Here is a 27,691-nt window from a genome sequence, read left to right on the forward strand (position 1 = left end):
GGGGAGTTCCCCTGCAGAAGCTTCCTTTTGTCTACTACCATGTAAGATGTCCTTTTGCTCTTCCTTCATCTTCTGCCATGAATGTGATGCCTCTCAAGCTATGTGGAACTGTGAGTTCATTAAACATCTTTTCTTTATAAATTACCCAGTTTCAGGTATGTTTTTATTAGCAGCATGAGAACAGACTAATATAGTTACTTATCTACATCTGAGACCACTTCACCCTGGACTTCATAGTCCATATCACTATCAGCATTTTGGTCAAAACCATTTGACAAATCTGTAGGAAGTTCCAAACTTTCCCATATCTTCCTGTCTTCTTCTGAGCCCTCCAAATTGTTCCAACCTCTACCTGTTACCCAGATTCAAAGTTGCTTCCACATTTTTCAGGTTGTTTTTACAGCAGTACCCCACTCTACTGGTACCAATTTACTGTACTGTTTTCACACATACTACCCTAGACTGGGTAATTTATAAAGAAAAGAGGTTTAATTGACTCACAGTTCTGAGACTGTGGCTTGGGAGGCCTCAGGGAACTTACAATCATGGTGGAGGGGGAAGAAGACACCTTCTTCACAAGGTGGCAGGAGAGAGAAGGGGGAAGAGCCCCTTATAAAACCATCAGACCTCATGAGAACTCACTCATTATCATGAGAACAGCATAGGGGAAACCACTTCCATGATCCAGTGGCCTCCTACCAGATCCCTCCCAAGACACTTGGAAATTATGGGGTTTATGGAGTTTAAAATTTGAGATGAGATTTCGATGGGGACACAGAGCCAAACTATATCAATACCTATTTACATATACGTAATAATAATAAGAATATTTACTCTTATTTCTGGATTATTAATTTTTTCTTTAAATCAGAAGTGCCGATAAAATATTATTAAATGATTTACAAATCTATCATTATAAGTTTATTAATGTTCATTCTTTTATCATATAACAAAACCTATTGTATTATTTTATGTTTTTCATTTAACATTTGTTTAGTATTTAAATAGTCTATTGTTCTTTTTTGTATTTAATAAAATCAGACCTACAAAATGAATTTGGAAGTGTTTTGTCTTTTTCTTTGCTAAAGTTTAAAAACAGTTTAAAATAACAGAAATAGGAAACTCCTTATAGGCCAATAGAACTATATTAGTCTAGTCCCTTTTTGGTGGTAGATTTTTGGCAACGTTTCCAATTCTCTTCTATAGTTATTTAGTTTATTCAGGTTTCCTACAACTTTTGAAACAATTTTTCTTTTTTTTTGAGACAGAGTCTCGCTTCTTTGCCCAGGCTGGAGTGCAATGGCACCATCTCGGCTCACTGCAACCTCCGCCTCCCAGGTTCGAGCAATTCTCCTGCCTCAGCCTCCCCAGTAGCTGGGATTACAAGCATGTACCACTACACCAGGCTAATTTTTGTATTTTTAGTAGAGATGGGGTTTCACCATGTTGACCAGGCTGTCTTGAACTCCCGACCTCAAGTGATCCGCCCACCTTGGCCTCCCAAAGTGCTGGGATTACAGGTGTGAGCCATGGTGCCCGGCCTTGAATCGATTTTTGTAACACATTCTAGATAATAATGAGAAAATGTTAACATTCAGTATCTATAAAGTATGCCTGCAAATCAATAAGATAAAAGATCCACTTAAAAATAAGCAAGTGACAAATGTGCAAAATTAATAGAAGAAAAATTCAAATAGCCATTTGATGTGTGCTTTAAATCTGTTATATTTACGGTAACCATATATACCTATTTCCCTGGCAGAGTCCTGGTTTACATGTATTTGTCCAGTCAAATTATGACTAATATCACTTTTTGTCTCGAAAACTTCCTATTTGGGGCTGGGTGTGGTGGCTTACGTCTGTAATCCCAGCACTTTGGGATGCTGAGGAGGGTGGATCACTTGAGGTCAGAAGTTCGAGACCAGACTGAATAACATGGTGAAACTCCATTTCTACTAAAAAGTATAAAATTAGCTGGGCATGGCAGCGCATGCCTGTAATCCCAGCTACTTGGGAGACCAAGGCAGGGGAATCACTTGATCCCAGGAGATGGAGGTTTCAGTGAGCTGAGATCACGCCATGATACTCCAGCCTGGGCAACAAGAGCAAAACTTGTCTCAAACAAACAAACAAACAAACAAAAAGAAACAAAAAGAAAACTTCCTATTTGGACTATAAATTTTACTGTCTCTTTACTTAGAATAAATGAGATGCAAGTGTAAATGACAGTAAAGATTTTATTATTATTACCAATCAGATTAGCAAACATTAAAAAGATTTATAATATACATTGCTGGAAAGGGTGTGTTAAACGGAATAATATTGGTGAAAGTGTTGGTATTCTCTTTTCAGGTTAGAAATTTGGCTAAATCTACTAAAATTTCAATTGCACATATCATTTGTTCTAGCTATTGGACTTTTGGAATCTTAACTAAAGGGAATAGTGGTGGCATGGTGCAAAGACATGCATTGACAAAGTTGTTATAATAGTCCAAAATTGGAAACAATTTACATGTGTATCAGCAGGCTATTGATTAAATAAATAAAGATGCACCTATGAAAGGAAATACTATGTAGATCTTTAAAACAGTGAGATGTAGTAAGATGCAGAATGATATTATGGTTTTAACGGGTATTTGGAGAAATATGCACATCTATCATTTATTTTTCTACGCTTAGAGAAAAAAGCTTGAAAATATATACACCACATTTAACACCTATATCATGAGGGTTAGATGAACAGAAACGGAAACAGAAAATTTGATAAAGGTTTTGTTAAGTATTAGGGGGAAAATAGTTTTTGAAAAAAAAAAACCCAACTTATTTGGCAGTAATACAAGACACTACATATGCTAGAAGGAAACAGAAAATCTGGTTTGGCTTGGTAACAGGTGTCAGAGAGTAGTAATCTTCTAGTTCTGTTAATGTTTCTTCTGGTTGGAAGTGTGATTTTTTTCCTCTGTCAGAAAGCTTCATGGCTATATAAAAGATTTTTCAATTCTAGAGATAAGCGAATGCTAGACCACAGCCCATGGAGTTATTATTTTTTATCGTTCTGTAAGAATATACAGTCTTAGAATTTTAAGGCAGTAAGGGCCTCAAGCCCCTTCTTGTCAATGCTCTCATTTTTTTTTTTTTTTTTTAGTGATAAAAAGAAAGTTTTATCTATTTCATCCAGGAATATATGCTCTGTATCTTATATGTAATATTCCAGAGAAAAAGTTACCTATACCTGTTTTTTGAAGAATAGATATTCTTAATATCCACACCATTCAAGGACAATGTAAAAACAAAACAAAACTGCAAAAAACAAACCCCCAAACCCCAAAACCCCAATATTGTAGGTCAGTCTCCTACCTGAGTCTGTGTGAAAAAATAAAAATATTACAAAGTAAAATCAAGCAGTTAATTAAAAATAACAGACTCAAGGACAAAGAACTCTTCAAGTCCATCAGAAAAACTACTCAGTGTAAAAGTGGATAAATAGGTTCATATGCAATTCCCAGGAAATAAAATGCAAATGGAGTAACCACATAAAATATTCTCAAGTTCATTATGACCATGAAAATGAAAATTAATTACCATACAAATAATATTCCTTCATATCATATTGATGACAATAAAACATTTTTAGAAAGCTAAACGTTTGTGAGAATGGGAAGAAAGAAGATTACACACTGCTAAAAGTATGCTGGAAAAAAATTTAGGATATCTGGTAAAAGTGCACATACTCTAAAACCAAGAAATTCTATAATCAGGTATGTGTCAGATATTTTCTAGGCTATGTGTATATCAATGTTCTCCTTTTACAAATAAAGTAACCAAAGCCTAACTCTTTTTACTATTAATATATATAAAATTACTTAGAATAGTTTGTGGTATATATTAAGGATTATATAATAATATATAGTTATCTATGATCATCCTCATCTTCATCAACAATAGTCAGTTGTAGATGAAATTTTATTAATTAACATCATTAATATTGACAAACACATTTTAGGTGATCATCATTGGATCTCTGGAGCAGTATCCTAACAGTCGAATTAAAAACCTGCCAAAATTTAACCAGACGATGACGTTTGGAGGACATTCCTTCTTCTCCCACCCAGAGCCACGCTCGTGCGTGCTTCCACAGTGACAGTCTGACCTTTTGAAACTTGGAGATCATACTTTGATCCTTGAAAACGCCCCACCGCCTTCCCAGAGGCTGCCGGTCTCCACGTTCGCGTTCCACCTGGTAGAATCCCTTGACAGTTTCAGTACCTGGCCGCCAAGGCTTTGGGAGTTAACGCCTACCTGGACGGGAGGCACTGGGGAGAAGAGAGGGAAGGCTCTGAAACCCAACCGAGAAGGCGGGCTGGGGGAAGTCACTCCGGGTGCCAGCACCCGGAGAGAGCTACTCTGGGGCCAGGCAAGCATCCCGCCTAGGCTCCCTAGTGCATATTAGTGAGTGACACGACGGCGACAGGACACATGAAGAAGTGTCAGATGACAGCTGCGCCTGGCGCGCAAGGTGGTTCATTTTATTTTTGGTAGCTAGACGCCAGTAGGACGCACCACTTCAGCTCTAAACTGGAACTGGTGGTCCCAAGATGTTTTCTGTTCTTTTTCATTTTTTTGAGACAGGGTCTCGCTCTGTCGCCCAGGCTGGAGTGCAAAGGCGAGATCTCAACTCATCGCTACCCCCTCCTCCTGGGTTTGAGTGAACCTCCCACCTCAGGCTCAGTAGCTGGGACCACAGGCGCGAGCCACCACGCCGGCTAATTTTTATATTTTTTGCAGAGACAGGGTCTCGCTATGTTGCCAAGGCTGGTCTCGAACTCCTGGCCTCAAGTGATCCGCCCGCCTCAGCTTCCCGAAGTGCCCTACTAGCGTGAGCCACCCCGCCGGTCTGTCTCCAAGATTTTCGTTGCAAGGATGGAATGGTCGCTTCTGTGCGGATCCTCCAAACCATCGTTGGGAGAGGCCTCCTTAAAGTCTGGGAGAAAAGTTGTTTCGGGTGGATATGAAAGTAAGGCAAAGCCGGAAAGAGGAGAGTAGCCGAAACAAGCAAAGTGATCGCGATGGGTTTAGGAAGGTGATCTGGCGTGCTAAACGGCGTTTCCGGAGAAATCCGAAAACTATTGCTTTACAGAAGTATACTAGAGAGCTGCCCTGGGTCTGGAAACCCCTTAAGGGATCAAAATGGATGCAATGGGTATCCTTCTCCAATGACACCCCTCAGGGCCGGTAGCCTGGCAGTTCGCCACCCGCTGCCTCCCTTTCCGCAGCCAGGCTCGCAGCCGCTCAGCTACCTCTAAAGCCCGGAGCAGGGAAGTCCGCGCAGGCCTGGACGGCCCGGGTGGTATCCTGTCTTCCCGCACACTGCGCATGCGCAGGGGGTGGACTGCCAGGTCGGCTCAGGGAGCCGTGACGAGTCCGGAAGCGCCTGCGCGCGCTCCTCGGTACGAGAACTAGTTTTGTTCCGTGCCCTCCGGACTGGAACCTTTCGGAGAGAACCCCCGGCAGGACCAACCCCGCACCCGCCAGCACCGCGGCAATGTCCAGCAACAGTTTTTCTTACAATGAGCAGTCCGGAGGAGGGGAGGCGACGGAGCTGGGTCAGGAGGCGACCTCAACCATTTCCCCCTCGGGGGCCTTCGGCCTCTTTAGCAGCGATTTGAAGAAGTGAGGAGAAAGGTTTGGGGTATGGGGATGGGAGGGAGGAGCTGGGGACTCGGAGGAGTGGGCGCCGGGTGGGTTCCCTGGAGTGGAGCGGGGTCGCCCTGAGATCTGAGCAGAGCTGGGCGGTAACGTGTCCCACGGGTGGGTGGGTGGGGTTGGTTGGCGGTGGTGGGAGTTGGGGGAGTTTGGGGCGTGTGTGTGTAGGGGTCTCTAGTAGTTTTCAAACTTTAGTGAAAAGGCAACCGCTTGGTGAGCTTAGATCCCACCCCTGAAGACACTGATTGAATTGGACTTGGTCTGGGCTCAGGAGTCTGAATTTTGAGCATAGTCTTCTAAGTTTATTTACCGTTCGCCGGATCAGACTTTGATACATTCCCTGATTAGGGTGAAACGAGTGTTTTGGTCAAGGTGAGAGTGCGAGTGTTGCTTTGTGGGAAGTTATTTTGTGACCCCGGAGTGTAGGAGGAGAGAGGTGGGTTTAGGCTGTTCGAATGGACAAACTGGTTTATACCAGTATCGGTGTTCTTGGATTATATCCTTTGCACTACAGACAAAAACACCAATCCAAAATAAGCATATGAATAGAAAATATTTTAAGAGTGTTACTGTGAACAAATCCTAAACTTTTACAAATTAATAATGTGAAGTTTAAAAACGAATGTTAAACAAGGTACACTTCGTTTTGTAAAAAGTATCACCGAGAAATAGAAAGAAATCCCAAGTTGTTTGTTTGGGGGGTGGGATGGTGGTATTGGGGTGGTGGTAGTGGTTAAATTTACCAGAATTATCATTTTTACGTTTCTCTTATTTTAAATCTTTCATTAGTAAGCAATATGGTCACATAATAGTCTGTCGCTAAATTCATGCTAAATTAAGGTAGAATAGCTGTGCTGGTAGCTTTGCAGATATGTTAGAGGGTATAATTAAAATTTAAATTAAACGTTACTAACAATATTGGGTAGTCTAGAAAGTGCTACTACTTGAAATTGGGATTACAGTTTGGCTGTATTGAGGATCAAAATCATATAGATAGTACGTACGATACAATATTTTCGTTTCCTTTTTCCCAGGTTAGAAAAGTTTAAAAGTAAGGTAACTTTTCATTTTCATTTCATATAATTTTTCATTATATGCATTTGGTGATGCATTGTTCTAGAGCAAGTACAGAGCTTGTTGCCTTTACTGTTAGCAAAATGTTTAGACTGAATTAACCTGTAAATTGGCATCAATCTGTTTTGCAAATTAATTTACTTTTATGGTTTGTGAACACCCCGTAAGGGGTGTCATTGGAGAAGGATACCCATTGCATCCATTTTGATCCCTTAAGGGGTTTCCAGACCCAGGGCAGCTCTTTAGTATACTTCTGTAAAGCAATAGTTTTCGGATTTCTCCGGAAACGCCGTTTAGCACGCCAGATCACCTTCCTAAACCCATCGCAATCACTTTGCTTGTTTCGGCTACTCTCCTCTTTCCGGCTTTTCTCTTAGATTTTTGTCAGATTTGGGGCCAGGCACCGCAGCTCTTGGCTGTAATCTCAGCACTTTGGGAGGCCAAGGCGGGCGGATCACTTGAGGCCAGGAGGTCGATACCAGCCTGGCCAACATGGTGAAACCCCGTCTCTACTAAAAATACAAAAATTAGCCGGGCGTGGTGGCTCGTGCTTGTAATCCCAGCTGGAGGCTGAGGCAGGAGAATCGCTTGAACCTGGGAGGTGGAAGCTGCAGTGAGCTGAGATCGCGCCACAGCACTCTAACTTTAGTGGGTGACAGAGTGAGACTCCGTCTCAAAAAAAGAAAAAAAAAAGGAAAAAGATTTTTGTCAAATTTTGACCTGATTTGGAAAAAAAACCCAAAAAACTTATGGCCATTGACTCTGTGACCAGTGCTCTTGAGGTGACCTAATAGGTTGAATTTAAAATAAAAGTAGCTAATTGATTAGAGGTGGTATGTAATATATGCAAATAACCATGGTTGAATTATGTTCCCCAAAAGATATTTATTATTTGTGACACCACTTTACATTTATTATCTTATTCAGTTTTCTTAACAACCCTGCAGGTTATTACCAGCTGCTCCCACTTTACACGTGAGGAAATTGGAGCGTGATCGTTAACTTGGGAAAGGCGGCAAAGCTAGAACATTGCACTGCCTGAATTTGAACTCAGAGGCTCTAATATTAGAGCCCATTCTCTCTAAAAGTTTAGATGTGCTACTTACTACTTGATGAAATGTATGGTATTTTTATTAGTGAGCGCATACAACTCACGAATGCTTTAAAACTTTAAATAGCTCTAAGTAGTACCACCAGAGAAGCTTCCAGAGATTAGAAACATTTGGCTGTTGACCTACAATCTAATGGAATTGTACAGAAACAAGGAGACCCCTGTTCTGGAAATGGCCATTAAATCTCTCTTGAGTCCACATTTTCTCATTTATAAAACTGTAATATTACTTACCTTTTAAAAAAATCGAATGACAAAATTTATGTAAAAAACTTGAAGCTCACCCTGTTCCTCAGCTCTGGTTTTTAATGGTTTACTCTGATGCAATAGTTTCAAGTTTACAAAAAAGTTGCAACAATAGCACTGAGAGCAACCCTTTTGCAGATTTACCAATTTAAAAAATTGCTACATTGCTTGCTTACTGTCTCTGTCACTCACCCTCTCCATGCATATTCAGGCACATATGCGTATTCATGTTATGTGTCTTCTGAACCATTGGAGACTCGGTTGTACACATCATGTTCTTTTTTTTTTTTTTTTTTTTTTTGAGATGAGTCTCGCTCTGTCCCCCAGGCTGGAGTGTAGTGGTGCGATCTCGGCTCACTGCAACCTCTGCCTCCCAGGTTCACCCCATTCTCCTGCCTCAGCCTCCCGAGTAGCTGGTACTACAGGCGCCCGCCACCACGCCCGGCTAATTTTTTGTATTTTTAGAAGAGACGGGGTTTCACCGTGTTAACCAGGATGGTCTCGATCTGCTGACCTTGTGATCTGCCCGCCTCGGCCTCCCAAAGTGCTGGGATTACAGGCGTGAGCCACCACGCCCGGCCCCTACATCATGTTCTTTTACACTTAAAATCTCAATGTGTAACTTTTAAGAACAAAGATAGTCTCTTACGCAACTTACAGTGTTGATGGATTCAGGAAATTTAATGTCTGTACAATCTATAGTATGTAATCTAATTTTATCGTTTGTTCCAATAAAGGTGTTTTCTTTTTTCCCAAGAATTTTTTTCCTCAAGTATAAGATCCAGTCCAAGATAATATATTTAATTTAGTTGCCATGTCTCTTTAGTCTTCTTTAATCTGGAGTAGTTCTTTAGCCTTTTTTGTCTTTCACAACCTTGACATATCTAAGGATTGCAAGCCTATTATTTTATTTTATGTTAATCAATTTTTGGGTTTGTTGGTGTTTCCTCATGTTTAGATTCAGGTTATGTATCCTTGGCCGGAATACTACCATAGGTGATGCGTGCTTCTCAAACTATTACATTTGGAGGCGTAGGGTGTCCATCTTCATGATGTTAATTTTCCTAGTCACAGGGTTGTCCAGTTTCTCTATTGTATCATTTCTATTTTTTTTTTTTTTCAAATTATCTGTGGGGAGACACTGAGACCATGCAGATGTCTTGTTCTTTTTTAAATTGACCAGTTCTACATTTAACAACTATTGATCAATCTCCTGAACCTGTCTTCCTCAATGGCTGCAAAATGGTAATGTTTCAGCTGCAACTCCCTCTACTGTTGTGCTCTTTGGCTTCTTGGCCTAGAGCTCTGTGTTCTCTGATCCTTCACTAACCATCTCAATGATGCCTAGGTACTTCCTAGTCATAGTATTAGATTTTTGTTTTATGAATTTAATCTTATTTGTCAGTATTATTTATCCTCTCCTCCCTTCAAACAGAACCAGAATTAGATGACTTTATGAAAGTAGATCCTATACCTCATTTATTAACTAAAAAGGCCTGTGTATTAGATTATTTGCTTCAAGATTTTTAATTTCTTTATTTAAAATGTAAAGAACTTATTTTTGTACTCTCATTTTTTATTTTTTGAGACATGTCTTACTATGTTGCCTAGGCTGGAGTGCAGTGGTGCAATCATGGCTCACTGCATCCTCAACCTCCCGGGCTCAAGTGATCCTTCCCACCTTAGGCTTCTGAGTGGCTCAGACTACAGGTGCATGCCACCATGCCCAGCTAATGTTTGTATTTATTGTAGAGATTGGGTCTTGCCATGTTGCCCAGGCTAGTCTTGAACTCCTGGGCTCAAGCAATCCGCCTGCCTCATCCTCCCAAAGTGCTGGAATTACAGGTGTGCACCACTGTGCCTGGCCCCTTCCTTCTTTTCAAAATGTTCTCAACTTCTATTGTTTCTGTTTTTTTCTAAGTTATTTTTCTTCATTTAAAAAAACAGACTTCTTTTATCTTAACCAATTTGGGTATGTGTGCGTATAATTAAAAATAATTTTAATTATTACTGGATTAAACATTTAATTAGGAATTAATTTCTAGAAACAAACAGACAAGACTAGTTAATTTTTCTTAATTACAATAGTAAAGCTACTAAAGTTATAAATCTCTTTTCTTTTAAGAGCATCATGGTGTATTAGAAAGAACATGAGGCTGGGAGTGGTGGCCCCTGCCTGTAATCTTAGCATTTTGGGAGGCCCAGGCAGGAGGATTGCTTGAACCCAGGAGTTCTAGACCAGCCTGGGCAACATAGTGAGACCTTGTCTCTATAAATAAAAATGGGGAAAAAAACTAAAAAACACTGGGCCCAGAGTCAGAAGACCTGGATTTAAGTTGATGTTTTCCACTTGTAGTGGTGCTTCCTTGTTCAAGTTGCTGATCTCTTCAAACCTCGGTTTCCTCATTTCTAGACAGGATGTGATAATACTTGCCTCTTTTTTGAGGATCTCATAAGATGGTGTACTTCAAAGTGATTTCTAAACTAGGGTATTAACTAACAGTATTTGGGAAAGTTGGTGAAGACTTCACTGAGGTAGTGACATTTTAGATCTTGAAGCCTGAGGTTTTTGCCAGGTGGAGGAAAGATGGATTCTTTAGCTAAGCAGAGTATGTAGAAATCAGAAGATTTGCAAAAGAAAAAGCATGTTCAGATGAGATGGCTATTTAGACATCACAATTTTGAATAGTAGGCAGTAAAGTATGGGAATGGATGAAATCACCCAGGGAAGACTTCTTGTGAGACGAGAAGGCAGTTTAGACAAAACCCAGGGGACACCAGGATATAAAGTATGAATGGAAGAACTAGAAAAAGAGACAGAGCTCACAGGGATGGGAAACCTCAGGAAGGTGTAAAAAAAAAGATGCTAACAGGAAAATTAAAAGAAGGAAATGTTCGGCTCTGTCAGGACTTGTAAAGTAAGGACAAATAGAATGAAGGCTGAAAGGAGGCCTTTGGTTTAACAATTGAAAGGTGACTTTAGCGGCCAGTAACTTAGCAATGCAGTACCTCCCGAACACCTTGAAAGGTAGCATTTTTACTCCCTGTTGAAATTGGGGTGGGCTTTTCATTTGTTTAGATTCAAAGAGCTAATTTAGATCCAAGCAAAGGACTGCATACTTTCCTGTAGTCAGTAATATAACTCAGTGTATTTGGATTGCATCAATAAAGCCTGACTTATTTTTTTACTTAAATTTTACTCATTGTCAACTTTATAATATCAAACATGAAAACTCTATCATATTCCTTCTTAACCTTTAATATCAGTGATTCTCAGGAGAGTCCAGTAGGAAGATTACATGTGTCTGTGGTTTGTATGCAATTATAGCAACTCTGACTTTATCTCCACTACTTTTTGTGTCTTTCAGGAAGGCATATAGAAATGCAGCTGAGTGAGATTCATTTACTTAGAGTGATGTTATTGAATATACCTTATTAAAAATACAATTTTATTAATAGTAACACATTATATTTGACATACCTCAAGAAGTCATTGTGTTTATGGGGTTCTAAACTTACTTGTGTTTAAGTCCATTTTTTATTAATACTTAATTTAACTAGTGTCTGTATCATATTTTTGGGTTTTTTTTTCATTTAACATTTTCTTCATGGTCTAGTTGTTTAGAGCTTGCTCCACTTTCGTTTTGCTTATCCTAGTATTTCTCATTTAAACCTTTATCTCATTTTGTATTTTCAGTTTATGTAGTTGCTCAGTGCATATTTCTTAAATATTTATATAGATAAATCATTCACACATTCTGCTCATATTAAAGACTATGATTTGTGTGAAGGTGCCTAGCAAAGTGTTTGGCTCGTAATTTTGCTTAATAAAATATTTTCAGATCCTTTTACTCAATTCAGTGATTTAGATTCCATTAACATTTGCTCTTTCATTAGCCAGTGTTGTTAAAAAATGAAGCACGACTGATTCAGTGGACCCTATGCAGAAGGAAATCTTCATCTGGTATTTCCATTGTTTTGTATTACAGCATCACCCTGGAGCTAATTGTGTGTAGGTTCAGAACAACCATTTTCTCCATGGGATTGCTTGGGTCTTTGATGTGGTTAGAGTTAACTGACTGGGAATTGTCATGTAGGTATGGAATGAACTTTACAATCAGGATTTTTATTTAGTCTTTATCCCAGTCTTCAAAGGCATCTTTACCTCCAGATCTTGGATCATTTCATATGTATGGTTCATTCCTCTGTTTTCACCATAAAAATACATAAGAATTATAAGATCTTTATCTTGTTTTTAAGAAACTTAGACTTTATTTGGAGACATAAGGTTAATGTGAACTAACCGTCAGTAATTCAAATATACAATTAATGTTAAATTGTGTAATTCAACTTTTCAGTGTGACATACCTTTTGAAAATTTTTTGTTATAAGCCTTTGTTTGTGTAAACAGTGATTTACCGAAGAAAATAGGAATGCTGGAATTTTGAAATGTTAAGGACATTTTAGTTTGAGATGTTGAAAATGTTGGTGCCCTGAGTCATAAGCATGACATGAAGAGGCACGGGCTTCTTCCTCATTGTAAATTCCTTTCTCTTGTGCTCAGGAGTTCAGGGTTGCTGCTATGAAAATGTGCTTCAGTCATGATTTTTTTTTTAGCAATACTGTTATACATCTGATCATCTTTAAGTTCTGAAGATTTAAATACCTTGCGTTCTAATAATTCCAGTTTTGATAACTGACCTGTCTTGTTAATTATGTTTAGCTAATTGAAATTTATGGTCATTAGATCTGGTGCTAGAGCTGTTAACATATTTGCTTGCTATATATGTAAACTGGATCCTACTTTTTTTTTTTTTTAAACAAGGGGTACATTAAGTTATTAGGAAATTTTAGTATTCTATTGATTTTTCACTAAAGTAAATTTCAGCATTTGTTCCAAGGTGACTAAAAACAAAAGAAGAAACTGTATACTACTATCTGTAGTGCATTCCTAGCAGCTAAACTAGTTGTTTTTGTCTTCATAAAGATAAGACCATTAGTTTTACAAAGGGCCAACTATTCAAATTAAGGATTGTCATTTCAGTGGTGCAGTGGGGTTCCATTTATGATATAATTTAATTCCTGAAATATATTTCAAATTAAATAAGATTTTACTACATTGAATAGAAATTTGATGAAATACTGCCTGTAAACAGAGTCTTACTTTCCAACAGATAATAAAACCTTTGATCTTATTTTGCTTTGCTTGCATATCTCCTTGAAGGAGAGTCAGTTCTGACTTTTACATTTTGTCTTAATAAATATTCAAGAAAATATTCTTTCTTGACAGTAGGATATGTTACTTTTAAAATCAGTGATCTGGTAAAATTTGAGGAGAAAAATCTGAAAATTAAATTTCAAACTTTACCCTTAAATCATAAGATGTGAGATTTTATGTTATTTAAAAAAATATTTAGTATTTGGAACAACATTACCAGAGCTGAATGATTAAAGCACACGAAAAAGGCAGACAGATGGTTGGTTGAAATGTTCTTTTTTGCTGCATGAAAAGTTATAAATGCCCATAGAATGACAAATGTATTATAGTGAAATAATTTGACAGTATTGCACTTGTGTATATAAATGAACTACTGACAAAAACAAATTGCCTGCAGTCCAAATTCAAAATTTAAAATGAAGAGCTTAAAGTGGAATAATCAAGAAGGAAATTATTTTCCTCTATTTCATATTATTATGAATAACGTTGGTTCGTGTATTTAGAGAAGGCTTATTTAGCATATCAGCTGGAAAGACTTAATAGATCTACAAAAGTGAACAGTTTATAGCCAATATCTGTTTATTGATGGACTGATTATTTATATTGCTGATAGGAACCAACCTGATTAGAAGTCTAGTGTCCTTAATTCAGCTGAGTGAGTTGGCATGGTAGCTGGACAAATGAGAGAAGAACGAATAAGGCCCTGTCTCTGTTTTGTGCTGCTATAACAAAAAACCTGACACTGGGTAATTTGTAAAGAACAGTATTTTATTTCTCACATTTTTGGAGGCCAGGAAATCCAAGATTGAGTCACAGGCAGGTTTAGTTTCCTGGTGAGGGCTGCTCTTTGCTTCTAAGATGGCCCTTTGTTGCTGCATCCTCTGGAGGGGAGTAATGCTGTGTCCTCACTGGGCAGAAGGTGGAAGGGCGAGAGGATGTAAGACTGTGAAGCCTCTTTTGCAAGGACCTGAATCTCATTCATGAAGGGAGGAGCCCTCATGACTAAATCTTAAAGGCCCCACCTCTTAATGCCATCACATTGGCCATTAAGTTTGAACATCTGAATTTTGGAGGGGACACATTGAAACCATAGTAGGGTGTTTCCAAAATCATAGGTTGGCAGAGCTAGGCATCACCCAACTTTATTCTTGGAATGGGGTTTCTGCAAGTTTTTTAAAGCCTAGGTTGAGAATGTGGTCAAGAAGGATGTGGGGGAAATTAATTAGTAAAATATGAGGGCAGAGAGATAAGGGGCAGAGTGGAAGATGAAGACCTGATTGTGTAGGGCCTTGAAAAATCATTGTAAGGTCTTTGATTTCACTCTGAGTGAGAAGGGATGCCATTTGGAGAATTTTGAGCAGAGGGGTGAAATGATTGTTTACCCTTTAAAGGGACATTTTGCCTCTTGAACTAGAAGTAGACTGCAGATTTGAGGCGAGGAGACCAGCAAGGAGACTGTTACAGTAATTCAGGCAAGAGAAGGTGATCAGATTGGTGGTAGTGGAGAGAAGTGGGTAAGTTATGGATATATTTGAAAGGTAGAGCCAATGAGATTTGCTGATAGTTTGGAATAGCTGTCAACTAAAATGAAGAATATTGTGCAAAGAGAAGTTTTTTTTTTTTTTTTAAAGAGGGAAGGGGACCAAGAGCCTGTGCATGTTAAGTTTGAGATGCGATTAGGCATCCATGTGGAGATACTAAATAGGCAGTTGGAAATCAGAGTCTGGAGCTTAGAGGAGGAGTCAGGCTAGAAGTATAAATTTGGGTGTCATCAGGTATCATGGGATTGGATGAGACACCGAGGAAGTGAGTGTAGAAGGAGGTCAGAGTCAGTCAGTCCTGGGACATTCCTGGAGTAATTGTGTCAAATAATGCACACAGGCCAAGTAAGATGATTACTGAGAAGGGAGTTTTGGATTTGTCACTGGGCAGGACTTTGGTGACCTTGACAAGCAGTTTAGGTGCACTGGTGGGGCTGAAAACCTCATGAGTGGGCTTAAGAGAGAAGGGAGAAGAAGAATTGTAATTGGTACGGTTATTATTATTATTGTTTTTTGAGACGGAGTCTTGCTCTGTCGCCCAGGCTGAAGTGCAGTGGTGCGATCTCTGCTTACTGCAAGCTCCGCCTCCCGGATTCACACCAATCTCCTGCCTCAGCCTCCTGAGTAGCTGGGACTACAGGCGCCCGCCATCACGGCTGGCTAATTTTTTTGTATTTTTATTAGAGATGGGCTTTCACCGTGTTAGCCAGGATGGTCTCGATTTCCTGACCTCGTGAACCGCCCGCCGCGGCCTCCCAAAGTGTTGGGATTACAGGCATGAGCCGCCGCACCTGGCCGTTAGTATGTTTTTAAGTATAGAGGAGCAGAGAAATGGAGCAGCACTTGGAGAGGAATGTTATGTTAAGGAATTTTTCTTTAAGGTAGGATAAACTGTATTATCTTGTTTGCTGATGGAACCAACTGATGTAGAGGAGGAAAAATAGATGATGCAGTAGAGAGAAGGAAAATTGCTGGAGAATTGCTGATACCCCTTTTCCTTCTAGAAAACTTAGCAGATACAGGTTAGCTGAAAAATAACCCTAATTTCAACATCCAGAAGAAATTGGTTAATATAGTATAATCTTTTAGCCTTTTTTCTTTTACATATATATTTATATGTATGTGTGTGTATATCATATGTTTTTAGAGCAAAGCTATATGCTTTTATAATATGACATTATAATTTACTTGTTTCATTTACCAATGCATGGAGCCTGGTCATTTCTTAAAATGATAGTCCTTTTAGGACAAATTGTAGTTAAACTACTATCTATTAGCTATTAGGAAAGTAAACAACTAAGGTATACAAATGAGGTTATGTAGCTAGCTCCTCTAAAGGATTTAAATAGTATCTTATATAGAATGGACCTTATTAATTATTAACTACATAAATAGAATAACCTTGCAAAAGAATGAATACTAATGATGTTAGATAGTAGCACTGATGAGGACTTTCCACACATACCTGTGTATACCAGGCAGAAAGAATAGCATATACCTAGGTTTAGAGCTGTAATGTTCAATATGGTAGCCACTAGCCAAAAGTAGCTATTTAAATTTAATTTAATTAAAAAATTCAGTTTCTCAGCCACTCTAGCCACATTTCATGTATGTGATGTAGCTAGCAGTTACTATATTGGTTAATGCAGATAAGTGATTATTTCTGTTATCACAGAACATTCTGTTGGATACTGCTGGTTTAGAGGCAAGGATTTATGGCTTACTTAGGGAACAGGAAACAATTCAGTATGGCGAGAGCACGTAGTTGGGAGGAAATGAGGGACTGACTGATGAAAGATGGTTAGGAAGTAATCAGAGTCTGTATTATGAAGAGTTTTGCATACCATGCTCAGAAATTTGGATTTTATCATGAAGGTTTGCACACTAAGGAGTGCTAAAGTATAGGAGCAACATAAAGCGATTTATTTTTTAAAAAAGATCACATTGGCTGCACCAGTGTTTTTGGACTGGACAAGTATGTGAATGATGCTAGAATTCTGTGATACTGGAAACACGGATGGATAGAGTAAGTTTGGAGTGAGGAGGGAACTTGTTGAGGTCCATTTTGGATCTGCTGAATTTGAATTGATAGGCATTCATTGAGCGGTTAGATAGATAGATAAGGTATTCAGGACAGATACCTGGGCTGGTGACGTAGATTTGGGAGTCATTAGTTGAGGACATTGTAGTTGGAGCTGTTGAGTGGAAAGTGTGTGTGTGGCATGTGAGGGGAAGGCCAGCGAGGAATCTTAGTAAAGTCTACATTGAAGAGAGTAGGAGAATTGAAACTTACTTAGAAAACTAAGAAGGGAGAATTCAGTTTGGGGAAACCATGAAAGTTGATTGTTTAAGTTTTTAAATTGTGTTTAAGGTGTAAGGAAAGGGTGAAACGTACTTCCTACTTCTTTAGGAGGAAGATGGCAGATAAATGGTTTATTGTGTGGTTTGTTGAGAGAGTGTGGTGTGATGGTTAGACACACTCACTCTGGAACTACTCATGGGTGTGAAAATGTGGCACAGAGTTAGTAAGTGGTACTTGGACAGATTATTTTACAACTCTCTGCCCTTGGTTTTCTTATCTGTAAAATGGGGATGAGGATGATAATGTACCTACACTCATTGAGTAGTTGTGAGGATTAAAAGATTTAACATATATAAATAGTGCTTGGTACATAATAAACGTAGTAATTATGATTATCATTGTAGCACTATTAAAGTCTTTTAAAGTTTTTTTTTTCATTTTTGTTTTTTGATTTTAAGAGAGACAGTCTCTTTCTGTGCCCCAAGCTGGAGTGCAGTGACCCTAGCATATCTTACTCTTGGGCACAAGTGATCCTCCTGCGTCAGCCTTCTGAATAGCTGGGACTGCAGACATGTATCACCATGCCTATCTTTTTTTTTTTTTTTGGTAGAGACAGAGTCTTACTGTGTTGCCCACGCTGGTCTTGAACTCCTGGGCTCAAGCCATCCTCCTGCCTCGGCCTCCCAAAGTGCTAGGAGTACAGGCAGAGCTACCATGCCTGGCTTGTTTTATTTTTAATACAATGTACTTTTTTAAAGCTGTTATACTTTTAGAATTATTGTTAATTTTCACATTAACCATTGCTTTGTTTTTAATTTTTAAATTTTCATCAAACTTCAGTTTTTCTGAATTGTATTTCACAAGTGTTTGAAACAACTAAATATATTTACTTTTAATGGCAAAAACCTCTATTACTTTTGCACCAGCCTAATACAAAGTGCCTTTAATATGCACCACATAAAAATACATGAAATTAATAAGCACTAAGTAATTCTTCTGTGTGATTATCAAGGATTTGGGAACAATGATTATAGTACAAGGGAGTAAAAAGTGTATTTGTTTTAAACTTTTTTTTAAAAAAAATTTTCAATCTTCTTTTGTATCCTATGGCTTTGAAGCTGTTCTTGAAGAAGCAGCCTATTTCTTGTTTTTCCTAAAAGAAGACAGGCTTATGTATGTTTTGCTTTAACAGAAATAAAAAGAGGAGGGGCTAAGTTGTCAGCAGTGCCAGCTACTGGTGTGGAATCAAGTAAAATGGTACGGCAGTTTGGTGATAAGGCAGTTGTTGGTGACCTTGGTGGTGGTGACAGCAGTGTCAAGGGATGTTGAGTGTGGAAGTCAGATGGCAGTGGATTGGTGGATGGGTGAGAAGTGAGTGAAAGAAGATCACTTCTCTGAAAAACTTTGGCTTTCAGGTGGAGAAAGGATGATTATTACAGGGAGACATGGAGCCTAAGGAGCTTTTTTTTTCTTTTAGTTTCTTTATTTTATTTTTAATTATGGTAAAATACACCTGAATAACTTTATCATCCTAACCATTTTTTCTCCTATTTGACAAGATATCAAGCAACCTAACCATTGTTAAGTGCACAGTTCAGTGGCATTAAATATATTCATATTGTTAGGCAATTATTACCACCATCCCTCTCCAGAACCCTTTTATTCTGCACCACTGAAACTCTGTACCCATTAAATAAACCCCTGTTTTCTCCTCTCTCCTATTCCTTTACACTGTAGCTGCTAGAAAACTTAGAGGAAACTTTATGACCTGCAACTAGCAAGTATATAGAACTTTGCTGCATGTATTTGGGTATTTACCTTATCTTTGCTTCTTTCTAATTTTTTTCCTTTTCCCCTTTAAGATTTTGCAGTCTCACTCTATGTTATAAATAGTTGACTGCCCCAAACCCCCTTAAAGGTGGGGGACAGGACAGGACATAAATAAATATGCCTAGGTAATTGTTGGAGACAAGAACAGTTAATTTTGTCATTTGTCGCTGCCACTTCCATACCACCATCTCCATAATTGTCAAACATATTAAGTGGCTACTCAGTGTAACCTTTGTTCTTGGTGTGGGGGATACAAACCAGCATTATAATTGTAATAATAATAATACTATATATATATATATATATTTGTTTACTTTTTATTTTTTGAGACCGAGTCTTGCTGTGTCGCCCAGGCTGGAGTACAGTGGTGCGATCTCGGCTCACTGCAAGCTCCGCCTCCCGGGTTCACACCATTCTCCTGCCTCAGCCTCCCAAGTAGCTGGGAGTACAGGTGCCCACCACCCTGCCTGGCTAATTTTTTATATTTTTAGTAGAGACGGGGTTTCATTGTGTTAGCCAAGATGGTCTTGATCTTCTGACCTTGTGATCCATCCACCTCAACCTCCCAAAGTGCTGGGATTACAGGCGTGAGCCACTGCGCCTGGCCCAATAATACCTTATATTTATATAGTACTTTTATTTTCTATGATTTTCTGGCATTCTCTCCATATGCCTCAAGAACTTGTAAGTCCCCACTGGTCTTCCTTAATGTTCTAATCCTGTTTTCTGTCCTGCCTACTGAACATTGACGGTAGAATCAAGGCTAAATTCTGTCTGTTCAAAACCACGTTTTTCCTAGACTTAGGAGCTGCTTTTCTCTCTTCGTTAATCCCATTCTCTGTAGGTCTCCGGGGCCCACCTAACCCAAGCCACTGTTGGCTCAATTATTTGCACTAAATGCATTTAAAAGTCTTCTGTTCACGAACTAGTGTTATGGATATGGGTCCCAGTTATTTAACCAGAAACCATTTCTGGATTTGGATTTATCAGAATCACATTAGCTGTAAATGTCTTCTTATATGGGTGGCCTCTTCACGCCATCTAACTTTGTATCCGATTACTCTCCCATCCAAATATTCTTAGGTTCACTCTGTTTGGATCACACTTTCAATTTTTATAGGACACCATGCCCACCTACTTTTAGTATTTCCCCACTTTTTGAGTCCTCAGCGTAATCCAGGATGTGCGATTGCCTGAGAGTTGCTTAGTTTCCCAAACAGAGAACTATTTCCCATGTTTTCTGGGCTTATGGGGGCTCTTCCCTCATGCTTCCCTGACTTTGGACCTCCTGGACTTCTGTATTTGTTCTTTGAAAACAGTTTTCTATGGGTCAGGTGTCCATGTCTCAGTTTGCGAAGCACTTTCATAAACTTTTTCTTTAGTTGAGGCATCAGAACATTAACATAAAAAATGTGTTAATACTTGCATTGTGTCAAATGGAATAAGGAGTGCTATAGGATTTTGAAGGAGGGAATAATCATTGAAGGCTTAAGCTGCTGGAAAAGGTAGACTTGGATTTAGGCCTTGACACAAGGATTAAAAAAGGATGCAGAGTATTCTTCCCAGGGAACAACCAAGAATAAACGTAAAATATTCTGAAACAGTGAGTGAACCAGTTTGCAGAAAGAGGAGGAGCAATGAGATTTGAGAGGTAGTCGTTAGTGTGTGAAGAAAATTGGACTTAAACTTCTAAGAACAAGAGTTGATTATTACAAATGAGTATTGCAGTGGTGTTTTGGGAAGATTAACATGACATTGTATAGAGAACAGATTGTAGGAAAGAAGTTGGAGATAGAGGAACCATAGAGGAAATAGAGGAAATTGGAGATAGAGGAAAAGTCTTGTTAGAAAAGTCTTTGAGGGGCCAGGTGCGGCAGCTCAAGCCTGTAATCCCAACACTTTGGGAGGCCAAGATGGGCAGGTCACCTGAGGTCAGGAGTTTGAGACCAGCCTGGCCAACATGGTGAAACCCCATCTCTACTAAAAATACGGAAATTAGCCGGGCATTACATGCTTGTAGTCCCAGCTACTCAAGAGGCTGAGGCAGGAGAATTCCTTGAACCTGGGAGGTGGAGGTTGCAGTGAGCCAAGACTACACCAGTGCACTCTAGCCTGGGTGATGGAGCAAGACTCCATCTCAAAAAGAAAGGAAAAAAAAAAAAGAGGAAGAGAAAAGTCTATGAGCAATGTAGTGATGGTTTGGACTCTGTTTAGGTGGGTGTGAAGAGGAAGAAAAGTAAATTATGAAAGAGGGATTTATATGTAGGACTGAGTTACCCACTAGATTTGGGTGAGGAGAGGGGGAACAATCAGTACTTCCAGATTTCAAGCCTGAGGGGAAGAACATTCTGACTGAAATGAGTGGCTGAAAGGACATTTGGAAAGTGGGAAGCACATTTTCATTGGTGATGTTGAACTGTAATTAAGGGGGGCAGAGCTGTAGACATATTTGAGAATGTATTGAGATGAGAGCAATATATAGTTGCCTACAATTAAATAATTGCACTTTTCATTATATTGAATCAAATTCTGTCAAAGCTCTATTCTTGAGATGTGTGTGGTTATTGAAAAGGTCAATATTGAAAATACTTAGGAATAAAAAAAAAATGAAAACATAGTATCTGAAGTACATTAACCCAAAATAATGTGAGCAGTTTTTACTATAAAAGGAATACAATTGGCTACTGTGCTAATGATCAGAGGAATGCAAACATCCTTCCTATGATCTGTTATGAAATAATGGTGATAATAGAGGGTAGTTTTTGTTATACACTCGTGCATCATGGAGTGATGCAGATACATTCCGAGAAATGTGTCGTTAGCACATTTCTTCCTTGTGTAAGCATGGTAGAATGTACGTACACAAACCTGGATGATATCGCCTACTAAACACTGAGGCTACATGGTATAGGCTATTGCTCCTAGGCTATAAACCCGTAAGGGTGTTTACTGTACTCTATACCATAATTGTAACATGATGATAAGTATTGTAATTATAACACAGTGGTATTCCTGTATCTAAACATATTTATGCATAGGAAGAGAACAGTGAGAATGGGGTATTATAACTGTATGGAACCACCATCCTATATGTGGTCTGTCATTGACTGAAGTGTTGTTATGTTGTGCATAACTGTACTTTTATCTGGCAAAGTAAAAGTGGCCAACCCTGTGTTATTAGCTAGAATATTTGTTGAAATTTTACCTGGTCCCTAAAATCCAGAAGTCTAGGACACCCTTCTGAATATTTGAGCTTACCACCTTTAGGGACAATTAGAATTTTACAAAGACTTTAATAATATCAAAATAGGCAACTCATATTTAACCTTACATATTATAGAAATGCTAATGTTAACATTTCTATAATGTTAATTATAAGAAATTAAATAAAGTTAGAAACATGTAGTTCTTATGAATAGCTTCTGCTTATTTGACAATATCAACGTTAAGAAAAACAGATTGGTTTGCTCAAGGTCAGTAGCTTTTTTTTTATTTTTATTTTTAAAGAGAATATGTGGTTAAGTGCCTGAAAGGCAGGGTTTTTTTGTGTGTGTATAAGCACGTACACACACACATACACACAGAGGCCCATCTATTTTGATATTTTGTATATTACTTAAATAATTTTGGATGATAGTGACTGCAAATGATTTTTTTCTTAGCATTCTTAGTATTGTAAAACTGTTTTTCATTCATGTAGCAAAACTATGTAAGTTTCAGTATAGTTTGGTCAATAGGATATGTTTCAAAAATGTAAAACAACACATGGAAATAAGTTAGTGTTTTAAAAATAAATTATAATGGGATAATTAACAATAGATGATTTTTTTTTTTTTTTTTTGAGACGGAGTTTTGGTCTTGTTGCCCAGGCTGGAGTGCAGTGGCACGATCTTGGTCCACTGCAACCTCTACCTCCTGGGTTCAAGCAATTCTCTTGCCTCAGCTTCCCGAGTAGCTGGGATTACAGGCATGTACCACCATGCCCGGCTAATTTTGTATTTTTAGTAGAGATAGGGTTTTGCCATGTTGGTCAGGCTGGTCTTGAGCTCCCGACCTCAGGTGATCCACCTGCCTTGGCCTCCCAAAATGCTAGGATTACAGGCATGAGCCAGTGTGCCTGGCCGATAATTGTTTTTCAGTGATAGCACACTTTAAAATAATCACATGAAACTTAAGTGATTTGCACTTTTAGATTCTATTCCTGTCAAGTGCGAATTTGTAGGACTTTTTTTTCTGTTTCTGGTTCTACGTAGCCTTCATCAGGAAACTTGGTGGGACCATGTGACTTAAAAAACATTGTGGTAAAAAACACATAACATTAAATTTACTATCTTAACTATTTTTGAGTGTACAGTTTCAGTAGTGTTAAGTATATTCACATTGTTGTGCTACAGATATCTAGAACTGTTTCATCTGTAATACTGCCCTGTGACTTTTTAAAAACTAATTTTTTTTACTGAGATTTCCAAGTGCTTCAGGGACAAAGCTTATCTAAGGTAGAGATTGCATATTGGTTTCCTGAATTCCCTATACAGAATGCTGATCCAAACTCATCAGATGGAAAACTTGCCTTCTGTGGCCCTGGAAAGTTGTTGTTGTTGTTTTTTAAAGAATTTAAAAATTAATCTAGCTTTGAGTTGGCATATCTTATTAACACAGTTATAGAAAAGTTATATTTCCTCTACAATAGTTTATGAATTTCTTGGAGGAAAAATCTAATACTAATATTCAAACTTGATGCACAAACGGATTCTTTGGCATGTTTGTGTGTATGCCCATCTGTTACTGTGGCACCATGCCTATTATTACCGTGGCATGCCAATAGCAGTGAGCCATGTGAGCCAACAAAGATGAATTGTTTGGACGGAATACACTATTCTGTAATACTAATTAATTTTGAGCTGATGAATCTACATGAGATAAAGTTAACCAAATACAGTCAAAGTAATGTCAGTGAAAATAAAATTTATTTTGACTTATACAGAAGTGTATCACAGATGTTTTAGACTACCGTTGAGAGTAATTAGGATCAGTGTTTACTATGGTTCTAGTGATCAGTTTTCTTTTCATAAAAATTTTGAGTTTAAAAGAAAAATTATTGTTGTGATTATAGGTTAAGTAGGAAGGGGGATGACACTCCAGGTTATGGATTTTATACCTTTTATAAGTATTACTTTATAGTTCTTGAAATATATTCTTTTTTTTTTTCTGAGACAGAGTCTCACCCTGTCACCCAGGCTGGAGTGCAGTGGCACGATCTCGGCTCACTGCAGCCTCAGCCTCCTAGGCTGATCCTCTCACTTCAGCCTCCTGAGTAGCTGGGCCTACAGGTGTATACCACCACGCCTGGCTAATATATATATATATTTAAGTCCTATATATATATAAGTCATATATATATACCTACATATACATGTATATAGGACTTAAATATATGTAATATATAAAAATTTTATATAATATATATTTAAAAATATATGTTTTTCTTTTGTAGAGATGAGGCCTCCCTATGTTGCCCAGGCTGTTCTTGAACTCCTGGGCTTAAGCAATCCTCCTGCCTCTGCATCCCAAAGTCTTGGGATTGCAGGCATGAGCCACAGTGACCAGCCATTGAAATATATTCTTAATATAGTCAGCTTTATAGCAGAAATTGACAGTGCAGTATGGTGAATGGGAAGAATATTGAATTTCAAAACAAGATTGAAATTTAATTCCTTGCTTTGCCATTCCCTGGTTTTGTGATGATATACGTAAAAGGCATGTGATTTTAGAATTTCTCACATGTTGTGTAATCTTGTACTTATGTTACCTTTATATATTCTGAGCCTTGGTTTACTTATCTATTAAGTGGGAACAATAATAGCTACACACACTTCATGGAGATTTTGTGATACTAAAATAAGACAGTGTTATAAGCTTCAGAAAATAATACCACTACCATGTAGCTCAGTAAGTTAATGATATGTTAAACGCAAGACATGTTAGTGGTAAATTAGTCAATGATGTGGAAAGGATATAACTTCCAATCCCATATCCCATACCTCCCATTCATGTGTAACTACAAAGAACAAGTTCTTATGTGTCCTTTCAGAAAAATTTTTTAAAAATTAAATGATCCTATGTATACTATTCTCTATGTATCTTGCTTTTCACCTGGTATATTTTAAAGATCTTTCGTATCAACATATAATACTATTTTAATATTTTAAACAAGCAATCCCCAAACCAGCAGTCCCCAGGGACCTGTTTCGTGGAAAACAGTTTTTCCACGGAAAGGAGTGGGGGTTGGTTTGGGGATGAGACTGTTCCATCTTAGATCAGGCATTAGATTCTCATAAGGAGCTTGCCACCTAGAATCCCTCGCATGCACAGTTTACAAGAGGGTTTGCACTCCTGTGAGAATCTAATGCCATTGCTAATCTGACCGGAGGCGGAGCTCAGGCAGTAATACTCCTCATCTGCCACTTGCCTGCTGTGTGACATCCTGGTTTCTAACAGGCCTCAGATGGGTAATGGTCTGTGGCCTGGGGGTTGGGGACCCCTCTTTTAAACCTCTGTGTAATACATAGTTCCTCATAATTAATTAGTCCCCTTTTGGAGGGGCATTTGATTGATTTCACTTTTCATCACACATAAACAATATTTCAACATAAGTTTTTGCATACCTGTGTGAATTTATCTATTTGTAGGAAAAAAGTTTTACAGGAAATCTCATAGAGCCACTGACATAGTTGAGTTTATATATGTTGAGGCATAAAATTTGTAACAGGCAGAAAGCTCCTTTTCACTGTTTAAAAGCGCTGTAAACCAAAAACGCCACTTCGTATAGAAGATTAAGATTAGGGGAGTCTCAGAAGCAATAAAAGGAAACATTGACAAATATATTACTGAAGAGTCACATTCTAGAAGACATTCCTAATCTCCTGAGCAAAGGTAAAACATACTTCCTGCTGCCTACCAAGAGACCAAGTAGCTGAGGGCATTGATAAAGGTCATGGCAAATATGAAGATGTCCTGTGATGTATGTATGACATCATGGCTTTTAATCCGCATGTGAATGATATGAAGACATGGAAGATATATGCTTGGCTTTTAGATTTATTGGGATCATGGATCCTTTTGAGACTTTACAGTGAAAGAGTTTTTCTGTATCTTTCTAAGAAACAAGTTTAGTATATAGCCTGCTTTCATTTGTTTTTTCAACTAATGTTTATTATGTATCTGTTATGGATTGGTAAGGAATGTAATCTGCTTCAGCCTACGTTTAGAAGCCCTTCCTAGATCTTCTTTTGGGTTCTTTATAGCCACGCTTGTTCTTGCCCTGTTATGTTGTATAATTTCTTTGGTTGTCTCCTTGTACTTTGAGACCTCAGATCACTTATCCATGGAGGTCTTTTGTGATCACCCAGTCTTACTTTATTGCATTCCTTATTTTAATTGTGTACTACTTACCTGATCTTTCTTTATGTTTTTCTTCCTCCGTTTTCTTCCTTCTCTGCCTCCCTCTCTCCCTCTTTCCTTCCCTCCTTTCTCCTTTTTTCCTGTCATTCCCCTTAAACTCCCTCCCACTAATTCCTTGTTTGTTAAAATTGAAGTCCTACAATATCAGGGACTCCAATACTTAGAGCAGCTTCTGGCATATAATGGGTGTTGGATAAATAAATGTGCTAGGCCCAGTGATAAGTGCTTTATGATTTTATTAAGTCTTCATGACAACCTATTTGAAATAGACATCAGCTTTTAGTTTTGTCGATTTTTCTCTATTGTAGTTTTGTTTCATAGAGGCTTTGTGATGTTAAAATAAGATGTAAGCTTCAGAAAATAATACCAGGTAGCTAAATAAGTTAATAATATACTATAAATGCAAAACATGTTAGTTTCTTATTAAATTCTTCTTGTATCTTTATTATTTTGTTACTTGTACTTTGAGTTCAATGTACTGTTTTTTTCCTACCTTTCTGAGATAGAAACTTAGATCATTGATTTTTAATCTTTCTGATTTTGTATTGCAATTAGAAATATAAATTTGCTTCTTTTTTTTTCTCAGGGACGGGGTTTTGCTCTGTCACTCGTGTTGAAGTGAAATGGTACGATCTTGGCTCACTGCTGCCTCAGCTTCCCAGACTCAAGTGGGCCTCCTACCTCAGCCTCCTGAGTAGCTGGCACTAAAGGCACATGCCACCATGCCTGACTAATTTTTTGATTTTTTTGTGTTAAAGGGTCTTGCTGTGTTGCCCAGGTTGGTCTTAAACTCCTGGACTCAAGCAATCCTCCCACCTCAGCCTCTTGAGTAACTGGGACTATAGGTGTGTGCCACCAAGCCCAACTAATTTTTGGATTTTTTGGTGGAAGTAGTGTCTTGTTATGTTGCCTAGGCTGGTCTTGAACTGCTGAGCTGAAGCAATCCTCCTACCTTGGTCTCCCAAAATACTGGGATTACAGGCATGAGTCACTTCCCCCTGCCTAAATTTGCTTCTAAATATTGCTTTAGCTGCATCCCACAAGTTATGAAATTTTGGACTTTGTCAATTCACAAAGTATGCTGCAGGCTGGCATGATGACTCACACACTTGCAATCCCAGCATTTTGGGAGGCTGAGGTGGGAGGATTGCTTGAGTTCAGAAGTTCAAGATCAGCCTGAACAACATAGGGAGACCCTATCTCTA

At 38.4% G+C, this 27,691-nt stretch overlaps 1 protein-coding gene across 5 annotated transcripts in view; it reads left to right on the plus strand.

Annotated features, from left to right (window-relative positions):
- Positions 1–5,395: 5,395 nt before the first annotated feature.
- AP3B1 (adaptor related protein complex 3 subunit beta 1) overlaps positions 5,396–27,691 on the plus strand; it is a 306,137-nt gene continuing 283,841 nt past the window's right edge. For 2 of the 5 annotated variants that reach the window (XM_007976129.3, XM_037982127.2), the window contains exon 1: positions 5,430–5,670. In XM_007976129.3, the coding sequence (XP_007974320.2) occupies positions 5,543–5,670 (128 nt within the window). In that variant the 5' untranslated portion in view covers positions 5,430–5,542. Of the gene's footprint in view, positions 5,671–27,691 lie in introns of all 5 variants that reach the window. The other 3 variants (XM_007976120.2, XM_007976134.3, XM_007976123.3) reach the window with 3 other exon arrangements.

Source organism: Chlorocebus sabaeus, chromosome 4, assembly GCF_047675955.1.
Source record: "Chlorocebus sabaeus isolate Y175 chromosome 4, mChlSab1.0.hap1, whole genome shotgun sequence".
Lineage (NCBI taxonomy): Eukaryota > Metazoa > Chordata > Mammalia > Primates > Cercopithecidae > Chlorocebus > Chlorocebus sabaeus.